The sequence below is a fragment of the Polypterus senegalus genome, chromosome 16, assembly GCF_016835505.1.
Source record: "Polypterus senegalus isolate Bchr_013 chromosome 16, ASM1683550v1, whole genome shotgun sequence".
Taxonomy (NCBI): domain Eukaryota; kingdom Metazoa; phylum Chordata; class Cladistia; order Polypteriformes; family Polypteridae; genus Polypterus; species Polypterus senegalus.
The window spans coordinates 36,881,215-36,903,658 of NC_053169.1; the positions used below are offsets into that span (position 1 = coordinate 36,881,215).

The 22,444-nt window shown below is 34.4% G+C and overlaps 1 protein-coding gene across 3 annotated transcripts in view; it reads right to left on the minus strand.

Annotated features, from left to right (window-relative positions):
* Nucleotides 1-3,571: 3,571 nt before the first annotated feature.
* sft2d1 (SFT2 domain containing 1) overlaps nt 3,572-22,444 on the minus strand; it is a 75,660-nt gene continuing 56,787 nt past the window's right edge. The window contains exons 7-9 of one of the 3 annotated variants that reach the window (XR_005630840.1): nt 19,428-19,457; nt 13,769-13,879; nt 11,588-13,411 (exon numbers count right to left, since the gene is read on the minus strand). Coding sequence is in view for 2 of the 3 variants with exons in the window: in XM_039738023.1 (XP_039593957.1) it covers nt 7,262-7,301; nt 19,428-19,457 (70 nt within the window). In the remaining variant the exon portion in view is untranslated. Of the gene's footprint in view, nt 7,302-11,587; nt 13,412-13,703; nt 13,880-19,427; nt 19,458-22,444 lie in introns of those variants that run through there. The other 2 variants (XM_039738023.1, XM_039738024.1) reach the window with 2 other exon arrangements.

Genomic DNA, 22,444 nt, shown 5'->3' on the forward strand with positions numbered 1-22,444 from the left:
GGTTTAACTGAGCAAAACCCCTTAGTGCCAGCCCTTTCTTTGGACTTAGCAGATCCAAGTACATTCCTTTGAGGTGCGGAGATAAAAAAAAAATGGTTACCTGCCCATATGGTACTCTCCGATGCTCACTGTGAATTATTTTCCAGAGTCCTGAACTGTGCACCATGGGATGTCTATCTGCCCAAGTCCTTTTGATTCCCATATCTTCTAAGTCTTCCTCCTGTCCACTTACGCCATGGACATCACTAAGCCAAATAACTAGTGCCACACAGCATACAACAGTAACAGTAATGTCAAAAGTAAAGAGCACAACGAGATTCTGAGCTGCATGTCCAAGCACTATGCAATTTCACCATTAGCCACCTTAATAAAAGGACAAGTGTCTGTATATCTGTGTGTGTCCAACCTTGATTGAAAGGGATAGCAAGAAAATTAAAGGAAAAATAGGCAAAACATGTAGAAGAAGGGTAAAAAACAAAAGAGCTAATAAAAATGACATAAATGGATCTAAAATATGAAAATTGGTTTTATTGGTCCAGTGTTATATGCTGGCAATGGCACCATGGTAGCGACTCTTTTACACCTGCTCAGGCCAAGTGAATGAGGTTTACAGCTGTAACACAACTGAGTGACAACTTTGTGTGGGGGGCAATGGAGAAGTGGAAATAATGATAAATTTATGTTTACGTTGGGAAACCAAGGCCCTGACATGACTAGCCTATAGTTGGTAAAACAGGCCAATGCGTTAATGACCATCACTTCATTTCCCCAGTAAAACACTTCAACTATTAGAGTGGTCAGTTTGATGAGTGACACCAAGAGGAAGTGATGAAAACGGGCAGCTCTATTAGATGAGAAAAAGGGAAAGGGACCAGTCAAATCAAGTTGGGGAGCATGTACTGGTACAGTGTGTTGCCGCACTCACTACACAATGAAACAACACGGGATCCCGGTTGGCAACCCCCCAGGCAGACACACGGTCCAGTCCCACCTTCCGGAAATGACCCTCTATCTGCCGCAGCCAGGTGTTATGTGGGCGATCCCTTGGCCTGGTCCAGCCACTCGGGTGGTCCCCAACAATGAGGATCTTACAAGCTGGATCACCCTCTTGGAAATGCACAATGCAGGTAATGTGCCTCATTCAGGACTCCATGAGCAACCGCTCATTCGACACAAAGTCAAACCAACGGTACCCAAGAAGTCCAGTCTTTGTCTCAGGTCAAGGCCAACGGTCAAGGTCAGGGTCAAGGGACCAGGTGATGATTATTATACCAGACTAATTGGACAAACCATATATCTAACAAAAATCATGAGGTCCACGTTGAGTACTTAGATTTCAACCCATCTTAGACAGATGGCACAGCTAGTCATTAATATAGTGATAATATATTCAAAAAGCGAGGGACAATTTTTATTAGAAAATTTTTTAAAAGATTCAGCTTAGTTCATCTGTTATACTCATCTTATGTTTTTCTCTTGACTTTTAACAGTTAGAGAAATGTTCTAAAGGTCACACAAGCTACAGTGTAATCCAAAGACAATTAGGCTGCTTTAAGTAGTCATGTCTCTAATTAGATTGACTAAGGGAGTTTGGCGGCTCTTACAATAGAGCAGAGCAAAATAGCAGGCCTTTAAAGCTGCTCTCCTGTTACTGAACTGCCTGTGTTGTCATTTCTTGCAAGACAAAACCTTCAGCTAATCCTTGCTGTATTCAGAACAAACTAGCAACAAGTTTATGTAATCTCCTTGATACCAACTGACAGAGCTGCGGCAGCCATGTACTAATTTTAAACTGCTGATACTTTTACTGTGAGGTAAAACAGTTCAGAGTTCTTCAAGTGTTAAACATAAAAATACTTTGTGTAGCAAAACTAGTGGAATGTCAATCCAGCATAGCAAGGTAACTTTTGTTATTTTTTATCTTTCTTAAGCAAATGAAGATCATTTTAATCATTTCATTCTCTCCCAATGCATTACTTCTAAGGGATTCACCGACTCCACACAACTTTTGTTAACAATACATGATTATCAAAAACTAAGACTTGTACTCTACGTAACCCTTCCTCCAAAACACCTGTGTGGACTTATTTCTTCCAACGTGGGTGGGTGCTTAATATAATATAATTAATTCTTATTAATTCTATTATGTGGCACATTGGACAGAAAAGGAAGTTTCTAAAAAAATGTACATATTTTGTTGTGGACAGTGTACTTACTGCACATAGCACACATTTTAGAAATTATGGGAGTGTGACTTTGTCTTTCACTATTACAGTGTTCTGTTTTGTATTTTTTTTCTATAGGTTTCCCAGATTTGTATGGCTCCTTTCGATACTTGCTTTCTTAAACCTTTCAGGTAAATGTTTCAGATCTCAAGGTGTCTAATAGTACAGCATTTGTTATATATATTGTTTACATTTTTAAATTAGCCCTGTAAAGCAGTTTGTGATATATAAGACAAAAGGTCATGCGTTTACTCCCCACCACTGGGTCACTCTGGGATCTTGCAGCCTTTACTGCTCATCAATAGTGAAAACACTGCATGCAGTTATTATAAATGTAAAGCAATTGCAAAGCATAATCACTCTAAGTGCGTTCTATCCAACTGTTTTGAACCACATTCTCCTTGTTGCAAGGGAGCTGTAGTACTACTGCACCACAATGCCAACCCATTCTAAATGTTACTTAAAGCAAAATTTGCTTGCATTTAGAGTATACATATACTGTATCAAAATGTAACACTGCATTAAATAAAGTAATATAATAAATTTGTTGTATATATAGAGAAACTCTTTTGCGGCTGATGTGGTGGTGGTTGGGGGGTGGGAGAATCCAAAATCAAAAGATTAAAGCTTAAGATATCAACAGAAGTCCTACTTTTTAGGCTGGGAAAAAATTCTTGAAAGGCCCTTAATTAATGAGGGATTATTATACAGAAAATGTTAGTGATCCAATTTTATATGTCTGAATGTATTCATGGTAACTTACTGTTAAGAAATTTCAACATTTCTTGAAATAAAACTGCAAGAGAAGTCTGCATTTCTTTGTTTATTTGAAAGCCTTTTGCAATTATAAAAATCAGGATAGATTTCGTCCCCCACTGATCCTGAAGTGGATTAAGTAGATATGACAACGTTAACATAATCTTTTCATGCAAATAGTTGGTTGCTGATGGTTTTGTATTTCAAGTTTGGCTGACACCTCTGAAATAGAAAAGTTCTGCAAATACTGAAATTATAACCATAAGAAAGGCAGTAGTTGATTGATCAGGCAAAATATCTTACATTTGGCTGAACCAGAAATTATTGTAAGGAAACCAACAAATTTATACTAGAAGATTTACACAAATTAATTTGCTTTAAGTTGTTTGGTCTGATAAGAGTCAATCCTTTAATTGTACTTGGAGAACAGAGAGTTGATACTTGTAACCCCTCACTGTTAAATAAAATGGCATCTGATATGTAATCATCTGATAAATTATAAGCAACTATGCTGGAACAGGAAAGATTTTCCTATAAACAAAAAGTGACCGGTGTAAAAAGTGATCAAAGCAACGCATGATTTACATAAATAAATTTAACATTCAGATGATCCTTACAGTTTAATCTTATTATAAGGAGACCATACTGTGGCCTTTTTCCTTTTCTTTGTGATCATTTTTAATTTTGAACTTAATAAGCAAACAACAATTACAGGAAAAAAAATGTACTAATAGTCGGCAACAGCATCTCCCCCACGCCAAAATTACCCTATAAGATGGATCCCTGTGACTTTTAATTTATCGTTTTGTTGTCCCTTCTACATCACTCAGTGGCACTGAACTATAAAGCAGAGTGTGCCTGCTTTAACCCCAACTTATGACTTACTGTGTAACCATACAGGTACACAGCAACTGCACATTGATTCCTAGGAAAAATGCCAAATAAATACAAATTAAAGTGAAAATAAGGGCACATATATTTATTAATAGTCTACCTGTTCTAATAAATAAGAGCTTTGCTTTCACATGCACAAATTTTAACAACTGCATCATTTTTTCTTGGCAGCAGTGTACAGTATACTTATGATTGATGTGGAAATTTCTTGACATATTTATTTATATTATCTAGCACTTGTTGTTAAATTTAGAAAGTACATGATTAAATCTGAATGAGTCACAATGTAAATAAAAATTACACATCACTGCTTTAAAGCTGCACCTGCTTTTTATTTGTATGTATATACTCCAAACTGATTACTTGAAATGATGCAATTTATTTGTCTTCACAACACCTCTTACATTTTCCTCAACTAAAATAAATAATGTAATTTAATATTGCTGTAATAAATTTGAAAATTAATCCACTTAAATAAATATTTGGAAAGCTGCTTTTATTCTTCCGAGTAGGAGGTCTCCAATGAATTTAATTGTGAGCTTTGAAAAAACTTCAGTGAATAAAATACTTCATAAGGTAAGCAGAACATAGGAGGATTAATTATATGAAACAGTTGGCAGCTGAAGGAGTGGCCAGAGGTATTTAAAGATGTAAATTACCCATCAGAATGAAATGGAATCTTCAGAACACACTATACACATGCTAATTTCAACCCAGCATGCCGACACATTTGAAAATAAGCTAATTGGCAGTATTACTGTATCCCAAAACAGATAAAATGATTTGACAAAGACAAGACCAGTCAATTATTCTCAGTATAACTTTGGGAACATGTTTTAAAACAGACCAAGGAATAACATGCATTTAAAATATAATAAATAAACAAACAAACAAACAACAATACAGGAGATTGCCTTCCCAATTGGCTAGTATATAGTTAGAATTATTGAAAGAAACAGTAAAATTAATATTAGCATTTCAAATAATAATATCAATTTGAAAATAGCACTTAAATAAAGGCTTAATGAGAATACAGTTAGAATTATTAAACAGTGAAATGAATCATTATTAAAATGTTGAATGACAATACATTGCCAATGAGGCAATAGCACTTGACTTTTTTTAAATAAAGACAAAAAAAGATATTTATTTATTTATTTGTAAAAAAGTACTACCTTAAGAGTCTGTAATTTGATATTGTGAGGTATTACTGTTCTTTTTGGAAAGGCAAACGTTAACAAAAAGTAACATTATTTTGCCAATTACCTGTTTTTTATATCTTTATAAATCATGAGTAAACCTTTCAATGCACTTCTATCAACAGGCCCATAAGCCTGATACTGTGAAGTTATATATAGAATATCTACATTTTTGGTTGGATTAAAGCAATTTTTTCCCCTACAAAAATATAGCTGACAGTGTATCATAAAAATCCTAAATTGGGTACAACACACCACACTTCTTTCAAACTAAAAAATATTTTCTAGACTTCACATTTTAAAAATAAATAAGAAAATAAAGAAAACTAAGTAATTTTCTATCCTGTTTGCTGTAGCTATTCCAAAGGCACAAAATGATGAATTATTTGTCTTTGTGGCATCTATACTCCATATACATCTTTTTATTCATAAGGTTTTTCTGATTAAAAAAAACACCTTATTTCATTCCAAATTATCACAAATATAAGCATGCAATTTGCTGAATTTACATTATTCTCACCAGAACTTGGTTATACTTTTATTAGTATATTTTTCTACTGAATACATTCCTTTCCATATACTAGCTTCTTTGAATGAAGCCCTAAGCATTTTTTCTTCCTTTTCGTAATGCAATCTCTTTGTTGTTTTGTGTTGAGCTTTACAGTTCATTAATATAATCAGTGCATTTACATGGATTACTGATTAAATAAAAATATTTACAATATTCTTAAAACTAAAAATGAATATTTAAAAAAAACTTAGTGAGCCTGAAAATCATTAGATATTAATTTGTAAAATCCACAATAAGAACTGAATGTACAGTGGGCCTGCAAACTACATTGTAATTTGATGCTGCCTAACCATAAAACTGCAAGTCAGAACCGCACTTTGAAAAAATTCTTCCTAGTCTTGAACGCTCTCAGGTCCCTGCTCAGTTCACATGGGTAAAAAATTAGAGGCTGGACTGGCAAGCCTCACTCAGTAATTATCAGACACTCTGATCACTTACTGTTTTATATATGACAGACATGAATTTCTCGTGAATACAATCTGTGTTCAGATCAACATGGTCAATTAATAATATAGTTTGAATAACAAAAAATGCAAATTTTTACATTATAGTTACACTTTCCAATTACTGTATTGAAAAGAGACTATCCCTGTGTAACTGGAAAAAAATGTGGATGGAATTGCAAAACTCACATTATGCTTCTAGGAAACACATAAATGCAAATAACTAATACTAACAGTAATTTAAAATGAAAAAAAGGCATAGACATAAGGTTATTGTATTCCTAATAGAAGAAAAAGAGGAGCAAAAATAAGTGCACAACTGAAATCAGCATAATTTGCATGCCTACTGTATAACAATACTACATGTAAAAGGCCATTACAACTAATTTCCAGGTGTTTTAAAACACAAAAAATAACACATGTATTTACTGCCTAACATTGTTTTCTTAAACAATATAAATCACATACTGGTTCTTTGTAAAATACATTTTACTAAGAGACTTTATAAACTGTACACCTTTAGCTTTTTTTATGCTGTTCTTTGAACACTAAGATGACATTCAGTTTAGGCTAAATTGTAACTCTAATCTGGTCTGGTCTGAGTGATTGTAAGATTACTGCCTAAATTGGAGGAAGCAAGTATGAATAGTTAAGTTTTTTCCCTTAAACAGTCTAATAACTTAAAAGTAAATGTATTTTGAACATTGTCAACCAAAGCATTACAAATAATTTTGTGAGATTTCACTTATACTGTAATGTATAAGAATACTATGGCAAGTACACAATTTTGTGTTGTATGTGTTTCAAAATATAATTCACATTATTACTCTCTGAAAGTGTTTGGTGTTATTTACTATGATATTTTAGAAAAATCAAAAAGCAAGCAAGACTATATTTCAAACAATTCCAAAAATATACAAAAGTGCAATTAACATACAGCAAAATACATAACATTAATTATAAACTTGTTTACTCAACATCTTTGGAATGAAGATATACTATATAAAGAAGTGTTAATAAAAAGGCACTTTAGCAATTAATATATGCTGTCTTTAGATATGTGTATTATATAATATTTACACACACATACTGTACAACTGAAACAGTTTCCTCTTCTGGTTTTGCTCATTCTGTGAATAATTTTATGCAGCTCCTGAGATTTGTTTTTTTTATTTAATTCATGCAGGATGTAAAACACTTTATGATCGCATCCCTGAAAAAGGAAAAACAAATGTTCTAATAGGCAGCACTACAACACAATAAAAACTAAAATCTGTAATACCTTATCATGAAACATTAAGACAGGAGATTTTACCCAACCTAAAGATTCCACACTGAACCAAAAACATTTTTTAAATACTGGTTATACATTTTTGGATTGTTGTTCACCATAAAATTTTTAATATGTTAATGTACATTTTGATATTTAAAAGCCAGAAAATGTGCCGAGAACTGACAGGTTTATTTTACCAGAATGGTACAGACAAAGGTTTACAATAATAATGAATAAATATTGAGCATGAAAAATGGGATGATGCAATATCTGCAAACACCCCTGCAACAGCCCAAACATTTCACTTTGAGTAACTGTAAAAGCAGCTGATCCGTGCCTGAAGTGATGTTACACAGTGGAATCACACAAGAAAAGTGGGTCAGTCTGAGCAGACTCCGGGAGCAGATTTAAAGGCACAGATGGTAATACAGACATTGCACCATATTAAAAGCATGCACCTTCCAGTTAATTTTTTCTAGTTAAAACTGAATTTTATGTCTAAATTTAATGAAAATACTTTTTTGTATTTTCTCCTATAATTTGATGCACACAAAATATCTGGTCTATCTTCAAATCGCAATTATGTCAAGAGGATATTGCTCATTTCATTCTAATGAGACCATTCTTAATTAAAATATTTACACCTTTTATAAACTAATTATAAAGTCAGCATGATATTTAATTCTAATGTTTATATATGCCTGTGTGGAGTTTGTGTGGCACTTCCTCCAAGAGCTTTGGTTTTTCTCATTCCTTTATATAAACTCCATGTACAAATTTTCACATGAGTAAGCATGGGTGAGTATGCCATGTGATCGACTGGTGCCACTGTGCTGCTGGTAGTGACTTCCTCTGACCCAGAATTGGATAATTAGGTTAAACTGTGAAAGAATGAAAATATTATCTAAACTATTATTCCAGCTTGATACAATGATCCTTGTAATACTGTAATTTAGAGGAGGTTCTGCAATAACTAGCATGAGAGAGAGGTTGGGAGCATGCACTAACTATACAAAAAAAAATCACCTCAGGATCCCAAATTAGCACCTGAGAACAGCCGTACAATGGGTGACACCTCAGCACCACACTAGTTCAAATGGAATGGAACAGTGTGACGTTTTTAACAGTAGCTGGAGTGCCAATCCTGCCACCAACCCCCGAGTTTTCCCTGCAAGCTGGAGGACTGCTTGCAAAGTGAGAAGAATTATACACAGCACTACAGATTGTATTATAGGGTAACGTCCCTTGATTTATACTTAGAAGTTCTTAAAATATAACCAACACTTCATTTGCCTTTTACATTGCTTGTCCACAGTGCTACAGTATACTTCCAGGCCATCTATCAGGTATCTAATAGTACATGTATGGCCCACACCTGTTTGCTTGTGTATTTTCCTCCCTTTCCTATAATGGCTTTACAATTAAGACTGACCGGTGCTATATTAGCGATTATCCTGTCACAAGCAACCTTTTACTAACCAGGCACCACTTCAAAACAGAAAACCTCATTGAAAATTGGAGAGCAGAATTATGGAAGTTCGTATGGATGACAAGTACTCTCAACTAAATCTGAACATCTCCAGATATGCATACAGTAGTGTACAAATGTACTTTACATTTATAGTATTTAAATGCGTCATCAATTAAAATAAAAAAAACAAAAAACCAGGACACCTGAAACAAATGCTTTATTATGTGATATAACCAAGCAATTGTTTGCTGAAACCATTTAACAACTAACATTTAATCAACATTTTTATTTATCTAATTTTACAGAGCTGATTTTGGCATATTTTCACAAGCAATATGAATCATACTTCCCATTCTTTCACTTAGTAATTTAATTTCATGTAATGTTTTTACTCTCGTTAACATAACATTCACAAACCTGGTTAATCCTCTTAATGTCAAGAAAAGTGTGTACATAACCTGGCAACAATAGGAGCAAGACAAAAAACAGTTCTGGACAGTCTGCCAGTCCACTGCAAGGCCCATTCACAAACAAACTCACAGTACACAGGACCAATTTGAAATTGAAACTAACGAAACCTGAATGTCTTTGGAATGTGACAGAAAAACTAGAGAACCTGGAGGAAAACCAAGTATACACAGGGAGAATGTGAAAACTCTTAATGGACAGTTACTAGGCATGAGAATCGAACTCAGGATGCTCAAATTCATTGCACTGTAGTGCCATCCTTTATGCTTTTGTTTCCATATTTTATTGCACTTTCAGTAAAACATATATGCTATACTATGGAAAAGTTAAGAACAACCCCTATATGATTATGCTAGTCAAATACTGTAAGCCAAGCTAAAACAAATTTGTCTATTCAGTGAAATTAAGAATCCATATACAGGAATTTATATATTTATGAAAATATTCATTTGTTTCAAGTGAAACACATAATGTGAAATAAACAAAACAGCTAAGCAGACATTAATCATCGGTTGTAAATGCACACAGGCTATATTAATATTGAAAGATATGAATTGGCTGTTAACATTTAACAAAAGTAAAATAGGACAATAAATGAGAAAAAGTTATTTTTAAAAGAAATGAATAAAGTAAAACGTCTATTTTTCTATTTTATCTTTATTTATAATTCTAATGTTTTAAACCTTAACATAATGAAGAAAAATAACAGACAGTGGGCAACTTCATAGTCCTCACATAAATATACTAAGGTAAGTTCTCCTTCCACCTTGTTCAGTAAATCCTCAGGTTTTACATGAATTTACTGAAGAATTTAGAATGAACCCATGTCTTGCAAGACTGGACCCACAAGAAAACAATGTAACTGCCTCCATATATTTCAGCAACATATTCTTATTATTTGCTCTAGGCATAATTTACAAAAATAGAATTGAAGAAGAAGTTTAAAATAGAACAGCACTGAAGCAAAATGGTAAGCAGTGCTGCCCCAAGTTCAAGTCATGGCCTGATCATTGTCTGTATGGACACTGCACATCATCTCCATGTCTGTCAGAACTGGCTTTTCCTTGTGCCCTTAGGTTTTCCATGCATACCTTGATCCTAAACACATATATATATATATTAAATAAATGAAATGTCCACTGTAAATTGATTCTGTATGTGCCAGTGTAGGTTTATGTTGACAAGTAATTTTCAATCACCTAGATCTGAGGTGCCCAGGAGATCGATCATGATCGACCGGTAGATCGCAAAGGTAGTGCAGGTAGATCGCGTTGCATTCGAAAAAACATTTTTTAAATGTTAGTCTATATATCCTCCCTATGGCATTTGCCACTTGATTGACATACAGGGCGGCCAGTCTGAGATCTCTTTTCTTCTAACACACTGGTCATCCCGCAAGCACGATCAAACGCGTGAGCTACTGCAAAACTCCCGCTGTGATAGTTAGCCTCCCAATTTAAATTGACTAAAGAAGGGATTTAAAAACAAATTGTTTTGGGAGGGTATGGGCTGGATGTGGAATTGGAAGAGGATTTTTTTCTCACAATGTCACAATCGAAGTGCGTTTGTCTGATCTGTCAATCTATCATTGCTATTCCAAAGAAGGAAAAGGTGGAAAGGCACTTTCGAAATGTTCATAAAAACTACGAAACTGACTTCCTTCCAAAAAGCAATCTGAGAAAGACAAAGGAGAGGGAACTAAAATCAAAGTTAATCGGACAGCCGTCATTTTTCACTCGGCAGAATTCAAAAGCAAAGGCAGACACACCAAAGCATCGTTCCGCGTGAGTCACTCAATAATTAAGCATAAGAAGTCCTTCCAAGAGCTACCTCCTTGACTGCATTATTCGGCTCTACTTATTTATGCGAGTCAGCCTTTTCCCCACATGAAGATTATTAAATCCAAATACTGTAGTGACCATAAATGTAATGAATTGTTATTGTGCCATAAAGGTTATTCAGTTATGCAAGGTAGGACAACATATATTTTATGTACAGTATAAAGTATACTCAGTATATATTTTATATATATATATGTAATTTTTAATGTAGGTAGATCATTTCGACCTGGTCATTTTAAAAGTAGCTCGCAAGCCGAAAAAGTGTGGGCACTCCTGACCTAGACGATGAGCAAAGGCAATTAAAATGATTTACTATATTGTAATGATCCTGAATATATGTTAAAAGATGTTATACTCAGACTGAATAACGTACTAGTGAGAATGCATTACAAGTAATGTATAAACTTCTGGTCAATACATTACAAAAAAAAAAAGACAGCATGTGTGGAAGCTGTGCAAAGAATAAGAGCTAAGTACATTCTGGCACTAGTGCACATATTCTAGGGATTTAAACATTTCAATAGTTGTCAATCTTGAACAGAGTAAGCTACACAGGAAAATATTTCTGGTCTTCAAATTATCAAAGGCATTAATAAAGCTGATCCCTTAGAATTGTTTCAATAAATACTGAATCATGTATTCAAGGGCAGAAATTAAGAGCAAGTGCATTTAGAATAGAAGCCAAAAAGCACTACTATACACAAAGGACCAAAAGAATTGGATACAAAACTACGGAGTCAAAAAATGGGAACCTTGACTTCTTTTAAAAAAATATCTGGCAGAGATATTGGAGAACTTAGCTTTTAGCTTGATGGAGTGAATGATCTAATCTTGGTTATCAAACTTCTTATTTTCTAATGTGTTAGTCTGAACTGGCACTGGCTCCGCACAATTCTAAACTTGACTAAATGGGTTCAAAAATGGATGGACAGGGTATTTTAAATATATAATGAAGTTGAGCATTAGACTGCTGTGTCCCTGTCAGTAACAGGTAAATTGAAGTTGAATATATACGAAGTCTTCTTCAAGAGTAAAACAATTCCAGTGTTTTTAAATACAACAATCATTTGATAATTAACAAAAACAGTTTTGTATTAAATGGCAAAGTTCAGTCTTTATCCTCTCAAATATATGCCAAATAAGACATATGTTTTACTTGTATAATTCAGTTGAGTCATGCATGTATCATCTGAAAGTTGTTACCCCCATTTTGTAAAAGAAATTGGAATACATCAGTCTTTCTTCCTTTGTTTTTATATTTTAGTACAGAATGTAAATATTAACCTAAGATATTTCAATAGTTACCATGGAGTACTTTAGTTGCTGTTATAGCCACAGGCATCTCTAGAAATTAAAATTACATCAGTGCCCAAAACATTATTTCCTTTCCATTAGAGGCTTTGTTGTAAGCAACTGTCAAACTAGATTAGCAAGGTTCATGCTGAAAGTTGCTAGAAGACAAAAGCATACAGTCGAGGGCGCCACCTGGAAACAAAGCTTTGTATAAAAACATCAGAGGAGAACATCTTCCATACTTCCAAAAGACATTTTCTTACAGCTTCTTTCACTTTAGAAAACTAAATACACTATACTGCTATACTGAAATTTTAGACCATTATATAGTCTTGCAAAATAGCCAATAACCAATAATGTAATACTGACAAACAAAAATTTGACTCTCCATATTTCATCCTTCATATCAAAATTTGCAATTTAAATCATCCAAAATAAAACTACATTGCATGATCATAATCTAAACATTGTACCGAGTCACTTTTCCTGCCCCAATTATACTATAAAGCTACCAATCCCTAGGATGGCAGTAAAAAGAAAAAACGAATGATCCAGTTTGGAACAGACACAAATACATTAATATGGATAATTTGCCAGAAAGAAAAAAAAAACCTTTTAAAGTCTTTTACAAAGTTGTTGTATCTATATGTTCACCAATCAGAAGCCTCTTCACAAGAAGAAATGATCTGCTACTTTTTCAGGGTCCTCTCTTTTTGCCTTTTCCTCTCATGAACATGGTTCACCTATTGGCAATTCTACAGGTAGAGTAGTTTTTCCAAGTGCCTCATCCAACTTTTCCACTGACACTGTTCACCACCTTCCTCTTATTTACCACTTATATCTTTTGACACTTTCCTTTCTGCATGAACGATTTTCCCTGTATTTCTTATTGGCCCTCTGAGTCATGTGTCCTCTTCTATGTAGTCCATAGGCTTCTATTTGACTAGACAGGCTCTATTAACCATTTACCAGAAACACTGAAAGGTACAAATACACAATGACCTCAAAATACATGATAGCTGTTACAACATATTCAAAACAAATTAAAAAGAATGTTTATTTATGAAATTTCAATGAAGAATGTGCTTCAAAAAAAAATACTTAAGTAAGCTAGGATTTTCTTTTATTTCATCTTTTCAGCATAAAATGAGCTTAATTTTTGTGGTATTTAGGCTTGGAGATCTCTGTGGCATGAGCAACAAGCCCCCTGAGGAATTTATGTAATTTTTATATTATATTGACTTATTTTAATTTGAGCTTAATTGATAGAGGCCCTGCCTAGCACCAACATATTTTCCTATTTTTAACATTACAAAGTTTTTTTGCTTACCCACCTTCATTAGTGGAGAATGCTGCTACTCACTGCTACATATCCTGAAGTCAGTGAAACTGAAGGGACCCAAGATCTCCCTGGTTATCAGTAGGTGAACTAGCCATTCTAAACTCTACAGCAGCCGTAAAGAAAGGTAAAGCAAAGGGTACTGGTGAAAGTTCATGTTTTCTTGATTGCACCACATGACTGGCAAAGCATAGAGGTTAAACAAAAAACACAAAACAAAACAGGATATAGTAGGATACAGAAATCTCTGACACTCCTGAATGAATGCTACCATTCATTATAGTACCACAAGCATATTTATTTCTACACATTATATCTTCTTGTACACATAAGAGTTTTTTTATGCAGGTGTGATGTTTCACTCATTACACTGAACAATAATGCAACACCAAACAGCTTTCAAGCTAAACAGAAAAGACACTGTGGAAAAGCTGAAGAAACATTTAGTGGAAAATCAGAAAGTGCCATTTAAGCTGTTTACATGCACTAAACCATGTAAAATGGCAAAAGATACATTGTCAATACGTCAAAAAGAGCTCACTACCAACTGCCAGGTTCAGCTTGTTTTGAATTTATGTCTTCGTAAAACAATATACTCAGTATTAATAAAAATTTCCTGTTTTTTTCTACTTCTCACAAAAGTGCTGTATGGCACCATCAAAATGGCAGTTAACTTATGAATTAACAGAATGTCACTGCTTATGGTTAACAAAAGGAGATTTCATTCTCACAAGGTGGCTTTATTGCAGTATGAGTTCAGTAAATTGCACTAATTACATTTAGAAAACTGAATATTGCAGCAAATTGCATTCTGATACTTACATTTTTTTTTAATCTTAGCAAAACATGTTTTGTTTAATGTACGTACACCCACACCATATGAAACCTGAGTGACTTGCTGGTCAGCACAGTGATCACAGTAAGCATTATGAAGTGAAGATTGGCTGAGATATTCCTGACCTGTTGGGCAGTTCTCTGAAAAGCGACAAGCCAATATAAACTAATAAAAAACAAAAACGTGCTTCTGTGCAAACACACAGCATTGGTCCTCTTAAAAGAGAACTAAAATACAGTAAATACATCATATATCACTTTTGAGGATTGATAGGTTTGTCACATCAACAAAACATTATGGTAATGGCTTGGTGATATGAATTACTATAAATGCAAGTCGTCATTTAGCTGTTTTGGCTGTGTTTTACTACTTGCTCACAAGTGTTCCTAAGATATCTGATATATATGCAAATATTCTGAAGTCAAAAATACTTCTGGTCCCACTAATTACGGATTAGGGATACTAAACCTGCACACACATATTGACTGTGCCATCTATTAAAAACTATTTTATCATTCTTTAATATGCGTCTGTATGCACGTTTCTTTTATTTTATTACACTATGAAAGATGTACTAAGATAAGTCTACTTGTTAACTTTTCCAGAGAACAACCTTCTGACTATACAATGTAAATGGCAAGAAAGTATTTTAACTATGCTTCTTTTTCTTTTCTTTCCAATGTGAGTTGAAGGAGGATCGAAGATTCAAGGTAGTTTTACTCAATAATCATGCTGCTTTAGTGAGTGGCAAGGTGTTACACGCTGATTAGTACTCTCAAGAACTTTAAAAGTTTTTAATGTACTCTGCAAACATCACAATAATGAACTTATAAAACCTATAGCAGGGGTGCCCAATACATCGATCGCGGTTGACTGGTAGATCGCAAAGTTAGTACAGGTAGATCGCGTTGCATTAAAAAAAAAAAACTTTTTAAACATTAGTCTATATATCCTCCCTATGGCATTTGCCACTTGATTGACATACAGGGAGGCCAGTCTGAGATCTCTTTTGTTCTAGCATACTGGTCATCCCGCACGCACGATCAAAGAGCATTTCCGGGTGAGTCACTCGATCACTAAGCATAAGAAGTCCTTCCAAGATGCGGAGATGATAAAATTGGCCTTCGTTGAGACAGGTGGCTAGGGAGAAATTCCAGATGAAATTTCAAGACTCCTGGCTGGGGAAAAAGGAGTTTCTCCTTGTCATTAAACATGCAGAATACAAGCAACTTAATAACGATCAATGGCCGCTAGACTTGACATTTTTTCCCGATCTGACCAACATGTTGAATGAGCTTAATTTACAGCTGTAAGGAAAAGAGAACTCCATGGTCAATATGATTAGCTCAGTTAATGCTTTCAAATGAAAAATGCAACATCTGTCCTCAAATCTGCAGCACCTTGATTTGGGGAACATCCAAAGCCTTGCGTCAGAGCTGGAGACGCAATGGAAGGCATGTGCGCAACTTGACAGCATTCACTACACAGAGCAGATTGAAAATTGCCTGACAGATGGTTTCAAGACGCAGCTTTACTTGAGCCAATTGCTACATTTAACTGCTATCCATTTAGGGAAGATGTTGAGGGTGATTCACCTGCATCAAAAATTGCAACACTGCTTCACCTAAAACTCCTCTACAGAAGAGGATGAGATTTTGACACTACAGGATGACATTCAGCTGAAGTCTGGGGCTCTTGGACAGTTTTGGAACTAACTCACAGAGGTAAAGTACCCAAACATGAAGAAATGTGCCACCTCCTTGACTGCATTATTCGGCTCTACTTATTTATGCAAGTCAGCCTTTTCCCACATGAAGATTATTAAATCCAAATACTGTAGTGACCATAAATGTATTGAATTGTTATTGTGCCCTATTTTATGTATAAAGTATACTCAGTATATTATATATCATTTTTAATGTAGGTAGGTCATTTCAACCTGGTCATTTTAAAAGTAGTTCGCAAGCCGGAAAAGTCTGGGCGCCCCTGCTCTAGTCCTTCTATGTTTACTTCTTTCATTTGAAAGAATGAATGTCTACTTTGAAACGGACACTTTTGGTTGAATACTTTAAATCATTTTTGTATAAAGATTATTTGACTAATGAGAAACATTGAGTTCTGTCAACACCAAACCAGTTTTGCATTTATAAAGCACTGTGTAAAAAGTTTCACAGATACATACAATGACTAGATGACTGATACATGACATTGCATTTCACCAGCAATCAACATCCATAAGATAACACTGAAAACAAATACAAATTGGTTACACTAGAAATACCACTTTACTGAATAACCTTCTTTTCAAAATGTTAATTATTCTACAGCTTTCCAAGAATGAAATGGTAATCTTCAAGGACTCAGCTCAAAAGTTAATAAAAATATACATCGGAAGAGAAACAAAACAAGACTGCCATGTACAAGCATGACAAGGCTTTACATAAAACTCTTAACAAAAGCAAATAATGATTGAAAAGGATACGGCTGTCAGCTGATGTACTGATAAAGATATTCCTATGGTTTGCTAGCCAAGAAAATATAAACTGGTAAACCTTCAAACCACTACATTCCAGGCTATGAGCCTTTGGTATTAGATGCAAAATTGTCAATAACTTTAAAATTTAGGAACCTGGCCTTCCTTTTCTGTTAATGCCTTTAAAAACAGTTCTGTAACTAGAAGTTAACACTGCACACTATAAAAGGTACGCAGCAGTAGTATTTGATGTACAGGAACAAGTATCTTTCTCTTCACATAAATGTTGATTTTTTTTTAAATAAGAGAAAAGTGAAACTTATAGTTTTTGTTCAATGATGACACTGAAATTAATCTAGCATACATAAAATGATATGTGGTTTAGAACAGTACAAAACACTATGTTCTTTTGCAGCTAACAAACACAGTTTTATAAATGCAGGTTAATCCCATTATTACCACGATTAAAAGCAAATTGCACTGACTGCTGCTGATACAAATATACTGGAGGTGGCTTCCATTTTCAATCGGCTTTCAAAATGAATGTTTATGCTGTCAATTTTATTTAAATAAATAAATAATTACCAGTGCCCTACAATATCCACATACTGTATTATCATTAATGTATTCTCTCAATTACCAGGTAAAAGTCTCGTACCTTAAAATCTTCATTTAAGAAAATGGGAGATAAATACAAAGCACAAAAAACAGAAAACAACACTTGGGGTCACCCAAGTCACCCAGACACCACACTATATATTTTAACCCAAGTATCTGGGATTATCATTTATTAAATAAATTAAAATGGCAACTTCTTATTCATAACAAGTTAACAGCATTGTTGTATTGTGTTGTATTTTTCAGTTGGGTATTCGATCTTAAAATACTTCTTAATAACACCAATATTTAATTAATATTTGTTTGAAATAAAAAAATTCTAAATTATTTGTAAATTAACTTAATTCTGTTTATAACAGTAATCAGATCACACTGCCTGCAGATCTTACTAACAACAGTGTCATTTTGTGCTTATTCAGTTGGCTTGCACTAATGTGAAATTCATACAACCACATGGACAAAAAAAAAAAAAAAAAACAGGAAGCAGGAATAAGAAGCTCTGAACAAACCATTTCACCTATCAAATACCACTCTATGAGCATTTCAAATGAAAAGAATAACTCTACAAGATGGATTGATGTATTTAAGCTCATCTCTGTAGGAGACACTCCATAAGCAGGTCAGTAAAAACTTCAGAATGTGCAACTGTTTTACATATTTTTTTAATTCAAACTGCACCAAAATGAGTGAATAAATAAAATATTTTGATGTATGCAGGTTTTCTTTAGAGTAATGAACCATATAGGTTATATGTGACTCACGTAAAAGCAGCTACATAATTCCTAAATTTACCTACATTTTAAAATACACAAATATAAAATTATTGATTAACTAATACAGTTTTCATTTAAGTAGCCTTAGATGAGGACTGCAAGATAAAGCTACATTGGCCGGCCTACTAACCATACCTCCTCTATTTTCATGACTACAAATTTTGCCAAGCTGGGCAACAAGACTCCCATGATTATCTGAATTTCTTCCAGTCTACAAATGTTCAGTGTGGTGGCTTGGGATTTGCACTGGTAATCAAAAGGTTGCCGGTTTGAATCCCATAAATGCCAAACGTGACTCTCATTGGACCCATGAGCAAGGCCCTTAAGCAGCAATTGCTCCGTCCTGGGTATGATGTTAATCTACATCCAGCCCTGCATGTAGGTCCTCCAACCTGCAGGGAAAAACCTGGGGGTTGGTGGCACAATTGGCACTCCAGCCACCATAAAAAAAACTCACACTGGTCCCATTCCATCTGAACTTGAGTGGTGCCGAGGTGTCACCCATTGCATGGCTACGCTCGGGTCCCAATCTGGGATCCTGAGTTGGTTCGTCATGTGGTGGGTGCTACAATGTGCTGTCCTAACCTCCTCCTCCTCCTCCTACCAATGTTCAGTGCCTCTTGAAGACACATCTTTTGATAAAGCACACTGTGGGAACTGCTTTCTGCTACTCTGATCTCCTCAGGATATTGAAATGTTGTCCAGACCTAATCACCCTTCAAAAAAGTGATGTTCTTATATTGTTAATTTTTCATCTATCCCTAACTACACTACTAAGCTTTTTAAACCATATGTTAGATTACTTCTTGCATTGCATGTGAACTACATTTCTTGTCAGCTCTAAAATAGAGTGCATAAACCTTGACTTTCATGAACTGATTCTGGTAAAAACTTTAAACAAACAGAAAATCATTAATAAAACAGTCTGTTTATAGAAGAAAAGCATTAGGCTCACCTTGCAAAAGGAATATATGAAAGACTGTACCTAAATGAAGGAAAACAAATTTTGGATTAATACAGAAAAATGTGTTTATATGAAATAAAAACAACTACACATTTTAAGACTTGTCTATCAAAACACTTGATACAATGGTGACAGCACAATTTCAAATGTGTACTACAGTGTAGAACTATCTTATATATGTTTGTAAAATGAAATCCTCCTTCACTAAAAGCTAAAACAAATGTGTAAATTCACTGTTTAAACATTGTTTATGTACAACATAAACAGGGTACTAAAATAACTTAAGAAACAGGATTAACTGAAGTTGAACAAAAATCAAAATGAATAAAAACCTCAATGATGACTCTAATAGACAAAGACTCTAAATCAAAGCTACACCAAATATGGTTTCTGACCAATAAATTGCTTGATTATGCCTTGGAAAGAAACATCAAATTAATTTAAAAGATTTAAAACTATTTAAAAAACAGAAATGTAAATATTTGAAAAATATGTTTTTTTCTTCTCATATGAACATTCTTTCAAACCAAATTTCTTTACTTAATTACATCATATTCACTGATCATTAAATATATATAATTGATTCACTGTGGCAACCTCTAACAGGAGCAGCCAAAAAAAGAAGAAGAAGAAGAAGAAGAAGCAGCTAATGCAAAATTCAATTACATTCGCAAGATAAGAAAAATAATTTTATAATAAATTATTAAAGAGATGAATTTGCTCAAAAAATTAAATGCAACTTCTACAAAGAAGATCCCCGATTTAGTTAACTTGAAAGTAGTATATTGTACACTAAGATATGTATATTTTCCTGAAACTACATTTCTGACACTTGGGATATTTAAAATTCAATAAACTGTAAATGGTTACAAAACAATCATCTACTGAAGCCTTAACATGTATTTTCAAGGTACTTACTACCTACTGTTGCCACAACAGCTGCTATGATATTGTAAAGAATTCTGCTGTGGTAAAATTCTGACTCAGTAATTAGAAAAGTTCATGGCTGGAAAGCAAACGATTTGGACTATACAAATATTAAACAGTATGAATGTAAGCATCATATAAACATGGATTTTCAAACAAAAATAAGTTAATTTATTAGGTTAAAATGCACCACTTTAGAATGAAGTTGTTAACAACTTTCCTGATGACAATAATTTGTAAGGTAGCTTATACAAAGTAATCATAAATAAAAAGCAAATATAAACAAGTCTAAGACAAAAAATAACTTTAGATAAATAAACTACACAGACCCTAAAATGTAACAGTACAGCTATGTGTGATGTCCATATTTAAAACCTGATAAAGGTCAAATGCTGTCTTATTGTTTATTTATTTTTTTTAATTCTGAAGTAATCCTTTTTAATATTGCAATTGTTATCCTAGTGCTATCTTCATGGAGGTGTAGTTTGAGGGGACACAAGTAAGGATGGAACTTTGCACAGGAAGAGTAATGTTGTTTGTTTGCTCTCAGTTTAGTGACAACATCCCATCTTTGTAAAGGGTGCTACAATTAAAGAAATCCTAACAATCTAAAAAAGAATAAAGGAAGATATATACTATGTAAATCTGCTTTTTCTTGAGCGCATTGGCACAAAGAAAGTAAATAGGAACTATGATGTCTGGCACTCTAAAAACTTAAAACTGAATATGAATACTTTGCCAAAGAAGTCCCATTTGACAGAAGTAATAGATATGGTAGCAGATATTAAGGATATAAACCTAGACACTTGCTTTTTTTTGTATGATACACTCCATCCCAGAGTCTTTACAGTAAGCAAATATTTAAAACATGCGGTCAGTCATGGACACGTGAGCTGGTCTCAACATGAAATAAAATGTGAGTGCAGTCCTTTCTGGAATTCGTGGTTTTATTTTAAGTAGTTCATAAAACTGCTAGCCCTCTTACTGATTTTATCATTACACACACAAAAAAAGTGAAGTGGGGAACAAAGGATGTGGTTAGGACCACATCAAGTGAAGCTGCATTTCATGACTTAATTGGGGCCTTATTTTCTGCATCCATTTCTCCTTCCTTTTATCTATACTAATAAAAGGCAAAGCCCTCACTGACTGACTCACTGACTGACTGATTCACTCATCATTAATTCTCCAACTTCCGTGTAGGTAGAAGGCTGAAATTTGGCAGGCTCATTCCTTACAGGTTACTTACAAAAGTTAAGCAGGTTTCATTTAAAAATTCTACACGTAACGGTCGACAACGTCCGCCATGTTAAACTTTCTTATTTAAGTCCCCATCTTTACAAAATTTGGTAGGCGGCTTTCCTGCACTAACCAAAACCGATGTACGTACTTATTTCGGTGGTATGACACCACTGTCGGCCGCCATATTAAACTTTCCAATGGTCTTTGTTGCCTTCACTGACTCACTCATCATTAATTCTCCAACTTCCTGTGTAGGTAGAAGGCTGAAATTTGACAGGCTCATTCCTTACAGGTTACTTACAAAAGTTAAGGTTTCATTTTGAAATTCTATGCTTAGCAGTCATAACGGTCGACAACGTCCGCCATGTTAAACTTTCTTATTTATGGCCCCATCGTCACAAAATTTGGTAGGCGGCTTCCCTTCGCTAACCGAAACCGACATACTTACTTATTCCGGTGGTATGACGCCACTGTCGGCTGCCATATTAAACTTTCCAACGGTCTTTGTTACTTATGGGTCCATCTTCAAGAAATTTGATACGCGGGTTCTCAATGCTAACTGAATCCTACTTACATACATATATACGTCCATAGCCTGCAGCTCGGTCACCGTGCGAGGAGGAGCACTATAACAGTGAAATTCTTAAGCCCTTCACCTATGGTTCTACATGTGAGTTGATGGCTGCCGCTGAATTGTTCAGTTGTTGCTTTCAAGTGTACTGAAATGGCCAAATATTTTACACCTTTGGACAACCGCCAATGCCTCTTAAACATCTTAGATTCACAGGTGACAATTTGAGTAGTGGACACTTTGATGTTTATGAATGTTTAAACTCTCA